Here is a 17,144-nt window from a genome sequence, read left to right on the forward strand (position 1 = left end):
AACAGCCCAAAAAAATACGTATTAATTATCGGCATGCAACTTAAGCGCACAGCTGATATTGAAATAGTTAAGAATTAATATCGTGCATATCACCCGTATCGATTTACTAAGTATCGGCATTATCGATCGTTGCGATGCGATAAAATTTTTTTTTGTAGATATACCTACCCGACAACAAGTGCGGCGCATGACGATTTTTCGAAAGTAATAACACTGCAGGTGAGGGTAATAATGCCTACGACGCATGTCGCAATATATCGGAAGTTATTTATAGTATTTGCGTTGTTTTGCTGTTTCATTTTATGAGTAATTCATACTCCAAATATATTGGAAAGGTGACGGGTCAATGTAAACGAGTCGGACCAGTGCAGTCCGTCTGAAATCCGAGCATTTTATATGGACGATTAATATATCTCTATAATTATAGCTAGCGAAAACAATTGGAAGAGATCGTTAATCAAAGTCCAGTGGATAAATTAAATTTCGAGTGCACATTTTTATCTCAAGAGTTCTTTTTTTTTTTTTAAAGAGAACTCGAAAATTTATCGACAGATTGATATATGCCTGTTTCTTCATTCAAATGTGCGTGAAATTCAATTTGCAATACGTTATGCATTAAATTTTGCGACACATGCAAATAATCTGCAGCAAAACAAAAACGCACATACAACAACGTGTTTTAAAGTAACGGAGGAAACCTGATTTGAGAGTGTAATTTGTACAACGGTACCTTGCATTTCGCGCTAAACCTGCTCTCTCTTAAATATTTCCCATGTTCGTATAATATTGTTTTTATACGTTTTTTTTTTATTATTAAATTTTTCTCGAATTAAAAGAGAGATATATAACAAAAAGCTTATAATGGTCAACATTCTGATACGAAAAAATCTCATTTCCATCCACAGTCGTTTATTTTTTATTTGGACATAAAAGTTTATTCTTCGTAGAGGTAGCTGAATATAGCTTCTATACCTTTCGTTTCTCTCTCTCTCTTTCTCTCTCATGTTCACAGACATTATATGTGCATATATAATTATTTTAATTGCTGACAATTGCTACAATTATATTATGCATACACATGCAAAATATACATGTCAAAAATATGATTTTGTATATATAAAATCGTATTTATTTCGTTGTCAAAACATATAAATAAAAGTAGATATTTTAATTATAAATAATATTTATATATATCATATTTAAAATAACTGATTATATATAATCATATTTATTTTATAAAACATTACGTATAAATATATATCGTTATATATATATTTTTTCCATTTGATTACATAAACCGCGAAGATCCCATTTCGGAGATGATATATTTTTATACTCGTTCGTTGTCGCCGAGCGATCGCCAGCTGCTGCACGAAAGACAATGGAAAAATTTCTTTCGAGAATGCATTACGTCTGCTTTTTTTTCCCTCCGCCTTTTTGCGGGGCCGTACATATTCCACGTATCCGACTCCGTCCGCGTACCAACAGACATACGTGTGGCTGTACACGCCGGCATGCGGAACGACCGGCGCGCACACATGACGCCGGCGATCATCCGATATTACGTCATCGCCCTCTCGCCCTGGTCGGCGGCGCGCGCGGCGGATCGCCCGCTCCGCTCTATCGCCGCGTTCCGCGTCGCTCGCGCGGATCCGTCCGCTCGTCGTCGTCATACGTGGTGTGTGCGCGACGCGATAAAGCGGACGCGCGACGCAGTGCGCGGCCGAGGAGATCTATCGTGATTCGTGCGTGTGTGGAGGAGTCGCGCGTGTCCGGTCGGGCCTGCCGATTGGCATCGGAATCGACGCGCGCGTGATAAGCGTGCCTCTGATAATCGCGCGAGAGATCGCGAAAAATCCCTCCCGGCGAGCGCGGAGCTTGGGTGCGGAGTCGGGATTGTCGCGAGGCGCGTCGACGCTCCCCCCCTTCTGCCTGTCGCTGGGGCACGTCGCGTCGCGACGCGAATTTCGAAGAACCGCCGAAAGACACGCTGTTACAAATAATAACATATATATACACGGTAAGGCATTATTCGCAGCGCGACACCTGCGTTATTTCCAGGATCTATCGGGTGACATATATCGCGATATTACGCAAACGAATCGTACGGATGGGATTCCCACGTTCCGCATACATGCCGTCACACGGCGCGTCTGGGGCGTCTGGGTGCGTCGTACTTCTGAGGGTTATGTGGATGTCATGATCGATGCCAGAGGCGATGAGACAGTAGCTCCAAGAATGCAATTCTTTCGCGACTCTTGGAGCGAATTATATTATACGTTACGTGCAGCTGACGCCGACAGTTATGTTCTCGGCAGCTGCGCTATATGTTATACTTTCGGCATTTAAATAAATTAAATTAAAATTTAATTTCATCCAACCCTATACATATAATCTATAAATTCCTGAAATTTGATTAATATAATGCACGATATATTTCTTGGCTGCGAGAGAAAGTGAAATAATTATAAGCAATATACAGTTATAGATATTGGAATATGGAAAGAGAAGACCGAAACGTCAGCTGCGGGGATAATAAACGTTACAACCACGTGGATGCCGTTGGAGCGTCGCGTGCGTCGTTGCGACGTTGCTCGGGAAAGAATCGGCTTCCTCGCTCGACGATTCGCGTGTAACGGGAACATCCGCGCGATATACATTTAATTAAGCGCGCGAGCTGACTCGACCGGATGGATGCCGAGCGGGGGACGGCACGGCCGCGTGCGTTCGTAACGGTATACGGCGTCGTCGTAAACTCGAGGAAAATTGTTGAGAGAGCGGAAAGGAGGATCGGAATCGCGACGACGACGACGGAAACGCGGCCGGCATGATTGCGGAGCGAACATGCGCGGCACGTAATGCGCGCAAAGCGAGCAAATCACGCGCTGCACCAGGAGGAGCTTCGTAATACGTGGCGAACTTTTGAAAAGTATAACGCGCTCGGGGCTTCGTGTTTTTCCGCCGGCCGAACGAGACCGTGGTTGACTACATGAATTAATTCTATATACGTGAAAACGATTGGTCGAATCCCGCTCCCCTTTCAGAAAATTCTTTCTAAACCTCTCACGTGCGTCGCGACGATTCCCAAACAAATATCGATCCAGAGAGTACGTGACACGAATTCTTCCTCTCAAAGCTCTTCTGCGCTAGCTTGTGTGTGTATACGTATTTTTATTTCTTCGCAGCCAAGAAATATATCGCGTGCATTATATATTAATCAAATTTCAGGGGATTGTAGATTAGGGTTGGATGAAATTAAATTTTAATTTTATTTATTTTTAAAGTTGTAATCCTAATGTATACTCGTAACTCTCGCGATGATAGGATGAAAGAACGGGATTTTATTGCGGCACGAGTCCGTTTTATCGGCCGGCATTCCTATCTCTGGAAGCTATATATCATAGTAACACCCACACACGAAGCTGTTACTGCCGGACTTGTATATATATACGCTCATAATTGAACGAATAGCAAATTGCGAGTCGCGCATAGTCTAAGCGCCAGCTCAATATAGACCGTAGCTGTGCTATGTACTTTCTTACAGTCAACACGCAGTTTTTCTGGATTGGCTGTGCTACTGTCACAACAGAAATCCGTCTCAAAAGGGATCAAGTATAGCTGCTCCGTTTTGTCAATTAAATCTGCCAAACGTGTAAGATAGCCAACGCTCGTTTACGAAATCTACCAATCGTCCGGCGCGACGACGCAACGCCGTTCCTCGTTGAAACGCACGATTGGTCGGCTTTATTTTTTTTTTTTTTCATGCACACGAGTTTCGCGAGTACAACAAATCCGTCGTCGTGTGCAACTGCTCCGGATGTTACGGACAGTCTCGTCGAGCCTGTGCGTAAAAGCCGGGGTGTCCGCGGGACTGCGGCACTCTTTCCGCCCGAAACAGAGACGGCCGTACGGCCGTGCGACGGGGGCGGGAGTAGGAGGGAAGATGAGTAAGTGCACGCGGGGCGCAGCCGCGGGGAACAGACCTATCGCGACTCGCGACGACGGGCGTCTGCTGGGTCAGCTGTCGAGGCGACTCGCCAGTGTGTCGCGACGCGAACACGTTGCACAGTTCCGTGTTCGCAAGCCGAGCGTCGAGGTGGTGTCGTGGATCCCGTGTCACGTTCGATCTCGGATTGATTTTCGAGCTCTCGAGTCTCAAAAATTCCGGTTAACCGGCCGTACCGAGGAGAAGCGGAGCGGAGGGAGAAGCCCCTCGTGGAGAACGCGAGACTCTCCCACGCGACCTTTCCTCCCGATTTCGGCCGATTTTTCGCGCGAAACGAGATCGAATCGGATAGCCGTCGACGTGTAATCGGTGTAATGTAAGTGCCGACGAGGAGGAGAGTACGAGCGACACCCTTCCCTCCCCTCCCCTCCCGCCCTCGACGATCGCGTTGCTCGGTTGTTCGCGAGTGGCTTTTCGCTCGAGTCGCGAGTCTGCCTTAATTTTTATTTCTTCTTTGTATAACCCTTTGGATTTCGGTTCCTTAGGACTCAAGTGCCACGGTTTCGTGCCTTTTTTTTTTTTATTCAATTGAAGGGGTCGCGGGGGCGCCGGGCGTGCGTGGCACGCGGCTCGCATCGCGTAGGCGCGCCACCGCGTCCGTCCGCGCCCGCCGTGCGTGACGTCGACCGGTAGATCGCGGATTCCGATTCCCCGTCACCGACCGTCGGTGCTCGTCGTCCGCCGCCCGCCGACGCCGCGAGGATGCCGGACGCGGATAGCGCGCCCGCTCTATCTGTCGCGCCCGACAAATGTAAATTGCCGCTGCAATTTGTTTGTTTTTTTCCGTTTTCTCAAACCGGAGCCGTCAATTTTGATATCGCTTCCACGCACACGACGGACCTTCCGCCGCCGCCGCCGCCGCCGCTTCCGCTCATGCGAAACCGACGCGATCGCTCGATCGAAACGCTTATTTTCTTGCGTAACGTGTAGCCGAATAGCCCCCGACGAGACGCTTTATAAGGCAAATCCCGCCCGTCGCGGGGATATCCTGATCTCCGTGCGGATCCGAGACGCGAGACTACTCTCTGTACTCGTTTGCTTGCAGTTGCAACCCGAGGCTGCATGGCAACGCCGTTGAAAACGTAAGAAGATGTCCAGGAAGCGCACCAGGGAAGAAACTATGCTGGCTACTGTGTCCCATCAGAACAGCGTCAATGGCGAGAGCGCGTCCTGCTCCAGGGAAAATTCTCCCGTTCATGCCGTAAGTGTCGTGCCCGCAGCAGCTGATGAAATCCAGTCTCGGTGCGAGCGAATAGACGAAAAGGTCGGCGCTAATCGGTTTCGACCGGAATGGAAATGTACCACGTTGCGTAGCGATCAGAGCCACGTCGAATCTTATGCAAAACTGACGTCTTCCACAAGAAATTTATTTTCGCTACTCGCGAATGTGACAAATGACCTTTTCGTCGAATCACATATACATCCTTGGATCTATATTTATACATCATATACATACACACACGCACATACACGTATATATTTATCTTATTTAAATATTCAGATTTTGACAAGACTGTAATGTTAGAATGTGTGACATACGACGCACATGTGTACGTTAACGTTGTATATGTTGAGTCTACTGTTATTAGATATATACTCGGGGCTAATCATTAACGTGAAAAGTGTTGTCTAGAGATAATGTGTAACATTGCTTTTTAACTGATAAATAGTCTGGCGTGATTCTAGATTGGCATATCTAATGTGATAAAAAGCTCGGAAATGCCTCATCGCCGCCACAGTCTTGCTCAGTAACTAGAAGCGAAGCCACCTTGAGGCATATTGAATTCAAGCAAACTGAGTGCAATCCGACATTTATTTACAAAGTTTATACGTACATTCTGTAGTCATATAATATCTGAAAGTGGCTAGATACAATTGTGCAGTCTTTACTTTTAAATATCGAATGTTTTTAGTCTAAAATACTGTTTACCATTTGCGAGATAGAAAAATAAATATTCTGTCTCTATTATAATACAAACAACTAAATTGTATTAAAAGAACAATGACTTGGGGCTCCAAACAGAATTGTAATGGAGATAGTGGTGCAAATTTAATGTTTCTAACGAACTATAATGAATATAATCGAGTTTCTGTATATCAGGAAAGACTGCCAGTAAGTTTCCATTCATTTTGTTTCCACGTCACATTCATGTAATAAAAAGTAAGGATATTATATAATATAATAAATTAAAGTCATAAAGATAAACACAAAATCATGGAAGCATGAAATGCTTTAAGCATAAATTCAAGAACATGATAAATTTGTTTTTTTCTTTTAACGTCACATACATATACATCATTGTTTGCCTGTTTTTACATAACACGTCAACGCGACTTAATTTATTTTAGTGAGTAACCATTTGTCATCTTGTTAATGTATTCTCTTTTCATTTATTTTAGTCAATTTGTAAAGAGGCACCCTTTAGTGATGATCCAGAGGCTATCGCAGAGAGGAACGCATGCGATTATAACACGCGAATTACTTTAAAACAAGCAAGAAGTGGCAAAGGTACGTTTTAAAGATTCTCATTAAAAATATTAAATATTTTCATTTCTGCACATATCACTTAACTTCCTTTTTTTTTTAGTTCCTAGAAAAATTAGAGTTTATGCCGATGGTATTTACGATCTCTTTCACCAAGGACACGCACGGCAACTTTTACAAGCTAAAAATATTTTCCCAAATGTATATCTTATTGTTGGAGGTAACTATGAAAAATTATCTAAAGGAAAATATTATTACTTAATACTCGCGTTAAATACTTTTTGTGATTATATAACACATTTATTACTTCGTTCTCATATTACTTAAAATATGAATGTACTTACGAGATGTCAATCACGTTAATTTTATTTTATAGTGTGTAATGATGAATTGACACATAGCAAAAAAGGAAGGACTGTAATGACAGACTTAGAAAGGTATGATGCTGTTAGGCATTGTAGATACGTTGATGAGGTTGTTCGAGATGCGCCCTGGGAACTTGATGATGAATTCCTGAAAAAGCACAAGGTACATTCATATTTACGTGCCTTAAAATTTGCAATAATAAAATGCACGTTTTTTTTATGTTTTTCATGTTAGAATCTGCATGAACCATGTTGTATTACAGATCGACTTTGTTGCTCATGACGATATACCGTACATGTACGATGATGGAGCGGACGTTTATGCTAAATTAAAAGCTAAAGGTATGTTTGTAGCCACGCAGAGGACGGAAGGTGTCTCCACGTCGGATATAGTCGCGAGGATAGTCAAAGATTATGACATGTATGTCAGGAGAAATCTCGCACGGGGGTACAGTGCGAAGGAACTTAATGTGTCTTTTCTCAATGTAAGTGACTTCCAAGTTTTACTATATAATATAATAGCCATTTGCCTAAGTGATAGTTACAATGAATATGCTCACAGAAGAAAAATCTTACAGGAGAAAAAGTTTCGCCTACAAAACAAGTTTGATGACCTAAAAGACAAGGGGAAACGAGTAATGGAAAACATCGGCGAGAAACGAATGGATATGATAAGCAAATGGGAAGAAAAATCTCGGGATTTTATCGATGCTTTTCTCTTGCTCTTCGGTAGAGAAGGCAGATTGGTATGTATGTGCGTACGCGTGTGTACGCGTACTTCCTAAATATCTTTATTTAACCATGTGTAAATCCATACAAGAGATATTTTGAAAATTTTTTTATTGTATTTGCAGTCAACAATTTGGAATGAAGGTAAAGGTCGCTTAATGCAAGCATTATCTCCACCGGCAAGTCCAAAAAGGGACGGAAGTCCAAGCAGTAGTAACAGTAGCCACAATGATGAAGACCAGACAAGGTACGAGTTTTTGAAAAAACTCTAAAACATTATTTATACATATATCTGATTGTATTTTAATTTATATTTCTTATACAGTTCAAACAATGCCAATGAAAAACTGACATTAGGGATGGAACTGTATATAAAAGTGTATATTGTAGCGTCAATAAATTAATATATAAGTAAGTGTACGTTATGATTCTTTTTGGGTTCTCTTCAGTACACATTTGATACATGTGAATAAAAAAGGTGATAGTATTTATTCATGTATCAATTTTGTACTAAAAAGAACTCAAAATAAGGGTCAAAAGTATATTTATTTACGTATTATTTATTGACAGAATAATATGTTTATACACAGTTCCATCCAGTGTCATCGGCTCCTTTACTGACATTATTTGAACTGTATGATTTATTTCGCTAGAACCTAAAAATTCTCCTAATTTATTGTTATATTTCTCATTTTACAGTCCACCACCAAAGAAAACAGGACGCTTCGAGTTTTCACAAAATAATCACTACTTAAGTGATGATTACAGTGATGATGAAGAAGAACATCTACACTCCAAATGATAACTAATTACATTAAAAATGCATATATTCTCTCTGACCAAAACAAACGTGCAATTTTATTTATTACCTTGAAAGTTTAGATGTATTTTCATACACGAACTGCTGATGATGCTATGCTTAATCGATTTTGTATGGTATTAACTAGCACTAGACATTAAACAAAATTGTCTGTTGTGATGTGAGAATTTAGTGTGTTTTTGCAGAGATTTTATTAATTAGATCGTAAAAACGATATTAGAGATGATACAGGTAGACTATCTGAGCCATGTACTATTCAATATTTTTTTGGGGTGTTATTGCTTTTAAGATATTCTTACACCGCGCTTAGTTCCTATGTTACTTAAAGCAAATGTATGCGACTCATTTTCCCTTCAATTTTGTACTGTCTCATAATGGAAAATTATGATTGACACACATCCATATTTTCATGAATAGGCACAATGTTGATTGTATTTGTATTTTATGTAAGATATTAATATGTACTATTATTTTATGCTCATAATTTTGTACAGCTTTTTATAAAATAATATTAGTTTGTTGCATAGATAATTTATTTTTTATCTTTGAACGTGCAAAATTATCAAATATCATTTACACATTATAATATCAATTATAATCTGATTTAAACGAATGCAGTTAATATTATGAATTATTAAGTTTTATTTCAATTACAGTAACTTGGTATTACGTACGTAAGTAACAAGATGTACAAAACAGATCTTTTCAGGCTCACAGAGTTACAAAGTTGTGTTGTATTTTATATTGCAAATGTAAGAAATATAAATGAATATTTGAAAAATGTTTTAATACATCACATATCATCTCGCCGATTATATTTTCCTTTTATTTCTCTTATATTCTTTTTCAAGACTTAATTTTAACAATTTAAAATTCTCGAAATTATTATTCCTTGAAAATTCCTAAATCTTTAGATAATGTAATTTTGTTACTTTATTATATATGATTTATCAATTTTCGTAAATTAAAATTTTTTCTTTAAATTTAAAATTGTAGGAAACGCAATCTATAGAATTTTTGTGAATTTAATTTGAGAAGTATATTTATAAGATAATTGATTTTGTATTCATTACTGTTATAATGATGTCAATTGTATGTGTACATCGTGTATTTTTAATGAGATAAAAATTACAGTGATTTAATTCAATATAATATTTATAATTTTATTGAACACTTTATTCATTTTTGTACCTTTTTTTCACCTCATTAAAATATAATCGATCTCTCTGGAATGCGATCGGATTTCTACCCGGTACCACCCAAATATCATTTTTTCCTTGTTTACTGAATGCAAAACATTTTTTTTTAAAGTTTTTTAAGAAGACCTTGTTGATAATTTTATCTAAATATTCTAAACAATAGTCACGAATGTCACGATGCACAAATATCTGTATGCATCGCGCACGAATTGGTGCAGTTTCACTTTGTACAATTCCCTAGATTTTCACGTCAAAGATGAAAATGTCACCATTGTTCAAACCTAAATCAGAGAAAAGCATAGGAGCGAAAGAGCAATCAATCGAGTATCGTCCCGGCTCCCGGCCTTTTCAGATCATCAGAACCAATATCTAATATAATACACTAGACTGCTTAAATTCTAATTTTTTCCTTATATATGTAAATTGTAATCTGCGCGAAGTTGGATGCACAGAATTAGAAGCGCTATTAGAAGTATTTTATCCGGGTTATTAATATCTAATATATATACATATATATATATTATGTATATATCTTTAAATACAAGATATTTTAATTAAAACAACTCAATTATCTGCAAAGATACAAAAAAATGTTTATATACACATACATAAAATTAATTATTAATAAATAAGACAGAGGTTATTGATTGTCTCTTGAGAATGTATTTACCATGGTATTTGAAATTATAACAGAAATTCTTATGTCTATGTTATAAAGAGAAATAGCGCCATAGTCAGATATAAAGAAGGATATTAAAGTGATATTATCATTCTAGTATCATTATTCTGGCATATTTGCCAAGAATGGATATGATTCAGAACAAAGAGATTTGTTATCCAGTTTATCCCCATGAGCCATCCCATGCACACCACGAAAATATTCTATGACAATTCAAATGAGGACAGCAATCATCATGCTTTGAACACTAAAATAATAAAAATGTAATATTTAGAGTTGTGTTATTCGACATTCAAAATTAATAATAATTTACGGATAATATATATTGCGGATGCATCAATACAGATGTAAAACATTTTTTTATGGTCTTGATAAGATTATATAGATTATGCACAGAACAAAACATGAATTAAAATTTTAACTCTAATATCGGTTGCTTTGTACGTCTTTATAATGCGGAAAACGACTATCTTTTAAAAAATATATTGTATAAATACTTACGCCCCCAAGCAGATAACGGCATCCTGGTTTATCCACACCCGCCATAGCATAACAAAATAGCCATAGCATAACGACAGTAATGGAAATAACAAATCTTGTCTCTCTCTTCATTTTGTCAATATTTTCTATAATTATTATTTATAATATATATTTTTATATAATTTATTTAAATAAAATTAAATAGAAGGAATAAGCTCCAAGGAATAAATCAAATTTAGTGAAATAATTGCTTCTGAGAGCCGATACAGTTGTTCGTGTGTGAAATTTTTATTGTTGCAACATCCAACCACACACGATCTGCACGCCGTATGGTTTGTCGGTCTTAAAACACAGTTCTTTTGCACGAAGCCGGAAACTTGTAACTAATTAAATTGACAAACAATTTAATATCTTTTGATACTAATATGTATCTATAAGATTTTCCTTCCCTCAATCCTCGGCCGAGAGCTGAGATGTTATTTATCGCAATAAATTTTTTTACATGTTTGGGGAGAGAGAAATCTTATAGATACATATTAGCATCGAAAGATATTAAATTTTTCAATTTAATTAGTTACAAGTTTCCGGCTTCATGAAAAAGAGCTCTGTTTCACGATCGACAAATCATGCGGCGCGCAGATCACATGTGATTGGATATTGTAACAATAAGAATTTCACACACGAACAACCGTGTCGACTCTCATAGGCAATTATTTCACTATATTTGATATAATTTATTTATTTGTTTTTTAATATAATATCTATCTATATATTCTATCTATATATTATTATATAATGTATTTATTTATTTTTTATATTTACTATATGCGCATGTAATATATCTAATATGATAATAATACTTGTATAGAAATTGTCATTTTAATTTACATGAATTTATCTTTTCAATGACGAAACTTAAATAATAAAGTTTAAAAATAAAATATATTAAAATAAAATTTAAAAAGGCTTAATAAATGACAAAATAATAATTAAAATGTGGGCCATAAGCCAGATCTGGTTATTTAAAGCTCTAATATAATAAATTAGTACATTAACATAATATAATAAAAACAGACGTTTCAACCTACATCAGATCATTCTCAATGTTAAACGATAAAATTAAAACAAGAAAAAAGAATTTTTTAAACATGAAACGGTAAAAATAAAGATATGTTTATTATTAAAAATTTATTTGCAAAATAAAATGTCGTAACAATACCAAAATCGAAAATTCAAACGCAAATCTTCAAATTATCGCAGTGGACAGACGTCGAAAAATATAAGACATAAACGTATGGTTCTCCCAAATTTGAAGCAGAGACACCTACCATTTAGCTTTCATAGCTTAAGACTTAACTTTCTTTGACTTGGCTTTGACTTTCGATACATAACGCAAAACTGTCACTTTTATACTGTTAATTATTTTAAATTGTGAACGATTTAAATTGTTAACGATTTACTGACTCCTGAATTCAGCTACTCAGGTTTCCACAACGTTACTGACTTTTACAATTTTTTGACCTTGTTTCTGCTTCAAATCTAGGAGGACTGTACGTTTCTGTTTTATACTTCTCGACGACTGTCCTCTGCGATAATTTGAGGATTTGAGTATTAATTTTCGATTTTGATATTGTTACGACACTTTATTTTGCGAACAGAATTTTAATAATGGACAAATTTTTATTTTCGCCGTTTTACATTAAATTTTTTTTCTTGTTTTAATTTTATTGTTTAACATTGAAAATGACCTGATGTATGTGAAAACGTTTGTTTTTATTATATTATTTTATGTACTAACTCTTTTTATGAGAGCATTAAATAACTGGCTTAGGCTTGTAGCCCATATTTTAATTATTAAGTTAAAATAAGTTTTAAAAATTTGTTTAAATAATAAAACAGGAAACATTGTATTATTAATATAATAAGCAATAGCAATAGATAATTTTATATTCATAGTTCATTATCTTTTAATTTGAATTCTCAGTTTCTATTTTAAAAAAACTATATGAATGTTAAAACTTACCGTTCTTTTTGGGCAGTAAAATCGATTATGCAGGTCGTACAACGAATTGCAACTGATTAATTCTTCGACTTCGACTAAAGAGTATTTATATGTTACTTCATATCTCACTTGTGCAATAAATTTCTTTAATGTATCCCGCGCGCGAAGAAAACCTGCTTTCTTCCAAATAATTCCGTAGGTCAAAGAAACATGTACAAAAATTTCTAGAAGGAATAAATTAATTTTGATATGTCTATATGTACCGACTGTGTCTAATCGACAGATCGTATAGTTCTGTACATTTTACATTATACAACATAATTTTAAATTTATATTAAATCACGAAGAAGGACATAATAAACTATTCGGATAATTACTGCAATGAATTGGAGTATCTGCGATTCGCGTGAATTATGAATTGCAATTCTATTACTGTCATAGAACGGCTATTGCCGAGAATTGTGTTGAAGCTTGGATAAATTTTAATAGATCGAAGTTGAAATCGCGATCGCGCTTGGGAGTACTCTCTAAATTTTCTAAAATGAATTTTCACTCTTTTGGAGTGAATCTCACTTCAAAAGAATGAAAATACTGCCACTCGGCTACTTGAGTTTATTATTATAAAGTTATTTTCAGATAATAATATAATTTCCAAAAGAAGAAGCATATACCAAAAAAATATACTTCTACTTTTGTTTCGATATTCGATTGTATCATAAATGATGTTTGATGTTTTATTATTCGAACTTTTATAAATTTCTTTTGTAATAAAATTACAAATTTTTGATATTTGATTAGTTTTTGATATTTTTTTACAGGCAAGTTTTATTAAGACAATTACGGAGGGAAGAATTTTATTTATTAAAAAAAAATGTATTCTGAATATTCAGTACACAACCGCAACCTGAAAAAGTCGCTTGCTATACTAAAAACGTATGTATAAGATAAAACATATTTTAATTATAATATTTTTAATTATAAAAATATATAAAAGTTAACTATTAAATGTATAAAATTCTATTAAATAATTGTATATCTTACTGTCCTTACTAGGTTTGATTACTATTCAGATGAAGATTTAGTTTTATTAACAAATGAACATTCCAATTTTAAAGACGCGAGAAAAAATTTTTTTGACATTTATTTTAAAAATGCTATGACGTAAGTATGAGTGAATTCCTAACAAGGCTAGACATATCGTAATAATATTTCTAATTTTTCTAATTCACTTTCACTTTCTAATTTTAGTTTAAGACAATCGTCGATAAACTTCGAAAATTTAAATGAGACAGCTAACGAAAAAATTTTTTCTCTAACTGAGCACAATTTAGCAGTGGATCAACAAGCAGAATTGCCAATAAACCGTTCCGGATTCCGCGTTCGCAAACATCATCATGCGTAGCGTTCGCAAACATCAGCCGCTTTCTTGTATATTGCCCGTGGTGAGCAGACCCTGAGCGATGGAAGTCATGCGTGCCCCGCGTGAGCGCCCCGTGCGAGCCTCTCGCTCACGTACGCGCCGTACCGGATGTCACGCAACCCCCATGCGCAGTTTTCAAGAAACGAGTCCTTGCGCATAGCACTTCGCTCGCGAACCGGAGAGTTCGCCGCCGGATCCCGATCGATACGGATCTTAGTATTGCCTACCGCTCTCGTTTTCGCGAACTCCGCTATCTCGTCATCGGTTTTATTTAACCGAACCTGCATTAGTGCAACGCCTTTAAATTGTGATCGGTTGTATGACTATCGTCAACCGAACCGGAGGGCGCAAGTACGGGGTGCATTGCCGAATCGGCGCCGCTCATTACGTTGCGGTGTGTACCACGCCAGGACGATCACGCGTTTACTGCGTGACTTCCGCATTCCAGCCATCATCGTACTCGTTACGACTTCCGCACAGTTTGCGGGCGCGTCTTGAAGATTTCCGTCTCGTAAAAAAGATCTCCGTTTCGTAAACGTTCGCGTCACGCGGAATCCGGAACGGTTTATTGGCAATTCTGCTTGTTGATTCACTGCTGATAAATTGTGCTCAGTTAGAGAAAAAATTTTTTCGTTAGCTGTCTCATTTAAATTTTCGAAGTTTATCGACGATTGTCTTAAACTAAAATTAAAAAGTGAAAGTGAATTAGAAAAATTAGAAATATCCGCGTTACCTGCATTGTCACATGCAAGATTTCCGAATACTCACAGCGGCTCGTAATTCCGCGTGTGACACCTACCAGCCGTAGCTATACCGCTCGCATCGACATTGTGCATCACTAATTAATAAACGTCTGAACCAACATCAGTGCTGAGTTTGTTTCTTTGGAAAGTCACCCGCCTTGGAGAGCGAACCTTCCGTTTTAAGGTAGCACCAGCCTATCCTCAACGCGAACACGTTTGGAAAGCAGTTCTGAAAGATTAATTGCTACGTAAGTATTTTTAAATATACGGTTAAATTTACGGTCAAAAATATTTTCATTAAAATTAATTCTTAAATAATTTTACTGACCCCATTCAAGCAATCGTGAAAAGAAAAAAGAAAGAGATCTTTCTAAAAAGATGACTAGGTCCAAATTTGTTGCTTTGAAATATAAACGCATAATTACAAATCCACTAAATGAAAGTAGCGAATAATGAAACATATATGCCAAAATATTGATTATAGATTATACTGACAAATACCTTTATGCCTAGAGTAGAGGTGTGCGAATAATTCGAATTTGAATCAAATTGAATCGCATCACAGTAGATTCGATTCGATTCAATCATGCTTGTTCGCACATCTCTACCTCACAGATAATTATGACGTACAACTCTGATGGAGTTGTAAAATGTACGTAATACGCATAAAATATATGTAATAATAGAGTGCATAAAGGTACGCTTGCATATAAATAAATGCGGGATTTTTAATAATTGCGGGATGGACAGTAATAAAAATAATTTGAGGAATAAACCCGCTAAATTATTTCTTTTTGAAAAAAGTTTATTAACTTTCTTAATAATAAAATAAATATAGCCAATAAAAAGACAGTCGGATAAAAAGGCACGAGGACTTTGTATTTTTATACCCGACGCTTTCGTTGCCAATGTTGCAGAAATTTCGGATATCCAGCCTGACCTAGCTACACTCTATAATATCTGACGACGAGACCCTGCCGCCGAACTTGGTTGTTGCCGTATGTTACACTATAGTCTTTCAAGCGGTAGGCCATCGTATACATCGCTGATCTCACCCGTCGCCTTAGCTTAGAGACGCAATTTCCAACCGCGGAAGCCAAATTAACGCCGAATTTGATAAATGGTGAGTCATACATATTTTATTTAAGATTTACTTCTAATAAACTTCTGTTTATGTAAAACTTTTTGAAGTAGATTTAAGTCTTTATTCTTGTAAATAACGGAAGATTTGTGTACACTAATAATTCTCTTGCGTTTCTATAATTTTAGATGCCAACAGTCTTCTTAGCGATACTAGTACAATATGGCGAGACGATGCAGAATCTATGGTTGGCTCTGTATGCTGGGTCTCCCCGGAGTGCTACAGAAGTCAATCCAGCCTCATTGACTTCCGCATCTCGGTCCATCGGTCGGGCGGAAGTACAGCTCAGGTGCGAATATAATTTTTTTGACGTTAAAATTAAAATTAAAAATCATTTTTATATCTTATGTGTATTTACTTTTAAATTTGTAAATTTATAGGTATTTACTGCAGCTGTTTCTTGAAGGCAGTATAGGATGGGCTGCGGTGATAGCTACCGTTCTTCGAGACGCGGCGTTCATGGCTAGAACTATCAGAACGGCACATGCACCGATGCAAACTTTCGACTCTATAATCAAAGAGATGGATTGCTTACGTTGACCAAGTGGTCTCATTCAGAATGGTATGTGTGCAGTATTATTACGTGTGTGTATCTTCGTACAATGTATATATATGCAATCTTTTAAATGTTGAAAATTTAACTATTTGCTTTAACAAGAATTTATTTTTTTTTTGCAAAAATATTTTCTTAAATTAATATTTTCTTAACGAGTGACTTATAAAATATGACTTGTTGCTAGAAAATATCGATAATTAACATGTGTTGATATCGCAACATTTATTCAATTTTAAACTTACATTCATTAAAATTTCTACAACTTAATTATTATTAATTAAATATTGATCCCGATTTCTGACATATTCCAATTTCAGTTTGGAATACCGTCTTTTCATGTCCAACATCCAAAGCCAGATATCGTTGTTGAATCGACTGGTGATAATCAAGCAACAGCAGGAACAGGAACAGATACCGGAAAGACCTTTGCCAAGCCCGGCTCCGTCCGCCGGCAGCAATCAACGCGGCATTCTCTCCCGCTCGAGGCATTCTTCGATCAGTCACGCCTCCAACACGGCT

General features: G+C 36.8%; 1 protein-coding gene and 1 long non-coding RNA gene across 4 annotated transcripts; both read left to right on the forward strand.

Annotated features, from left to right (window-relative positions):
- Positions 1-1,659: 1,659 nt before the first annotated feature.
- Positions 1,660-8,564, forward strand: LOC105456335 (choline-phosphate cytidylyltransferase A-like). Of its 3 annotated transcripts, none has more exons than XM_011700292.1 (9): positions 1,660-2,020; positions 5,052-5,207; positions 6,407-6,515; positions 6,595-6,711; positions 6,868-7,019; positions 7,120-7,341; positions 7,435-7,602; positions 7,711-7,832; positions 8,285-8,564. In XM_011700292.1, exons 2-9 carry the CDS (start codon positions 5,097-5,099, stop codon positions 8,385-8,387), a joined length of 1,104 nt encoding a protein of 367 aa, XP_011698594.1. In that variant the 5' UTR covers positions 1,660-2,020; positions 5,052-5,096; the 3' UTR covers positions 8,388-8,564. The 3 variants fall into 3 exon arrangements, with proteins under 3 accessions (XP_011698594.1, XP_011698593.1, XP_011698595.1); XM_011700291.1 differs by lacking the exon at positions 1,660-2,020 and adding an exon at positions 4,010-4,322; XM_011700293.1 differs by lacking the exons at positions 1,660-2,020; positions 5,052-5,207 and adding an exon at positions 5,720-6,119.
- Positions 8,565-14,375: 5,811 nt separating this feature from the next.
- Positions 14,376-17,128, forward strand: LOC105456336. Its single transcript, XR_975234.1, has 5 exons — positions 14,376-15,176; positions 15,846-16,051; positions 16,198-16,358; positions 16,450-16,631; positions 16,943-17,128. It is a non-coding gene; the product is annotated as an uncharacterized LOC105456336 (long non-coding RNA).
- Positions 17,129-17,144: the final 16 nt, after the last annotated feature.

This window comes from Wasmannia auropunctata, unplaced genomic scaffold (assembly GCF_000956235.1).
Source record: "Wasmannia auropunctata unplaced genomic scaffold, wasmannia.A_1.0 LD335709.1, whole genome shotgun sequence".
In the NCBI taxonomy this organism is placed as follows: domain Eukaryota; kingdom Metazoa; phylum Arthropoda; class Insecta; order Hymenoptera; family Formicidae; genus Wasmannia; species Wasmannia auropunctata.

Coding starts and splice junctions, on each gene's coding strand:
- LOC105456335 (XM_011700292.1), top strand. CDS start 5,097: ATGTCCAGGAAGCGCACCAGGGAAGAAACTATGCTGGCTACTGTGTCC. Junction 7,603..7,710: donor TCGGTAGAGAAGGCAGATTG/GTATGTATGTGC, acceptor TTGTATTTGCAG/TCAACAATTTGGAATGAAGG. Junction 7,833..8,284: donor AATGATGAAGACCAGACAAG/GTACGAGTTTTT, acceptor CTCATTTTACAG/TCCACCACCAAAGAAAACAG.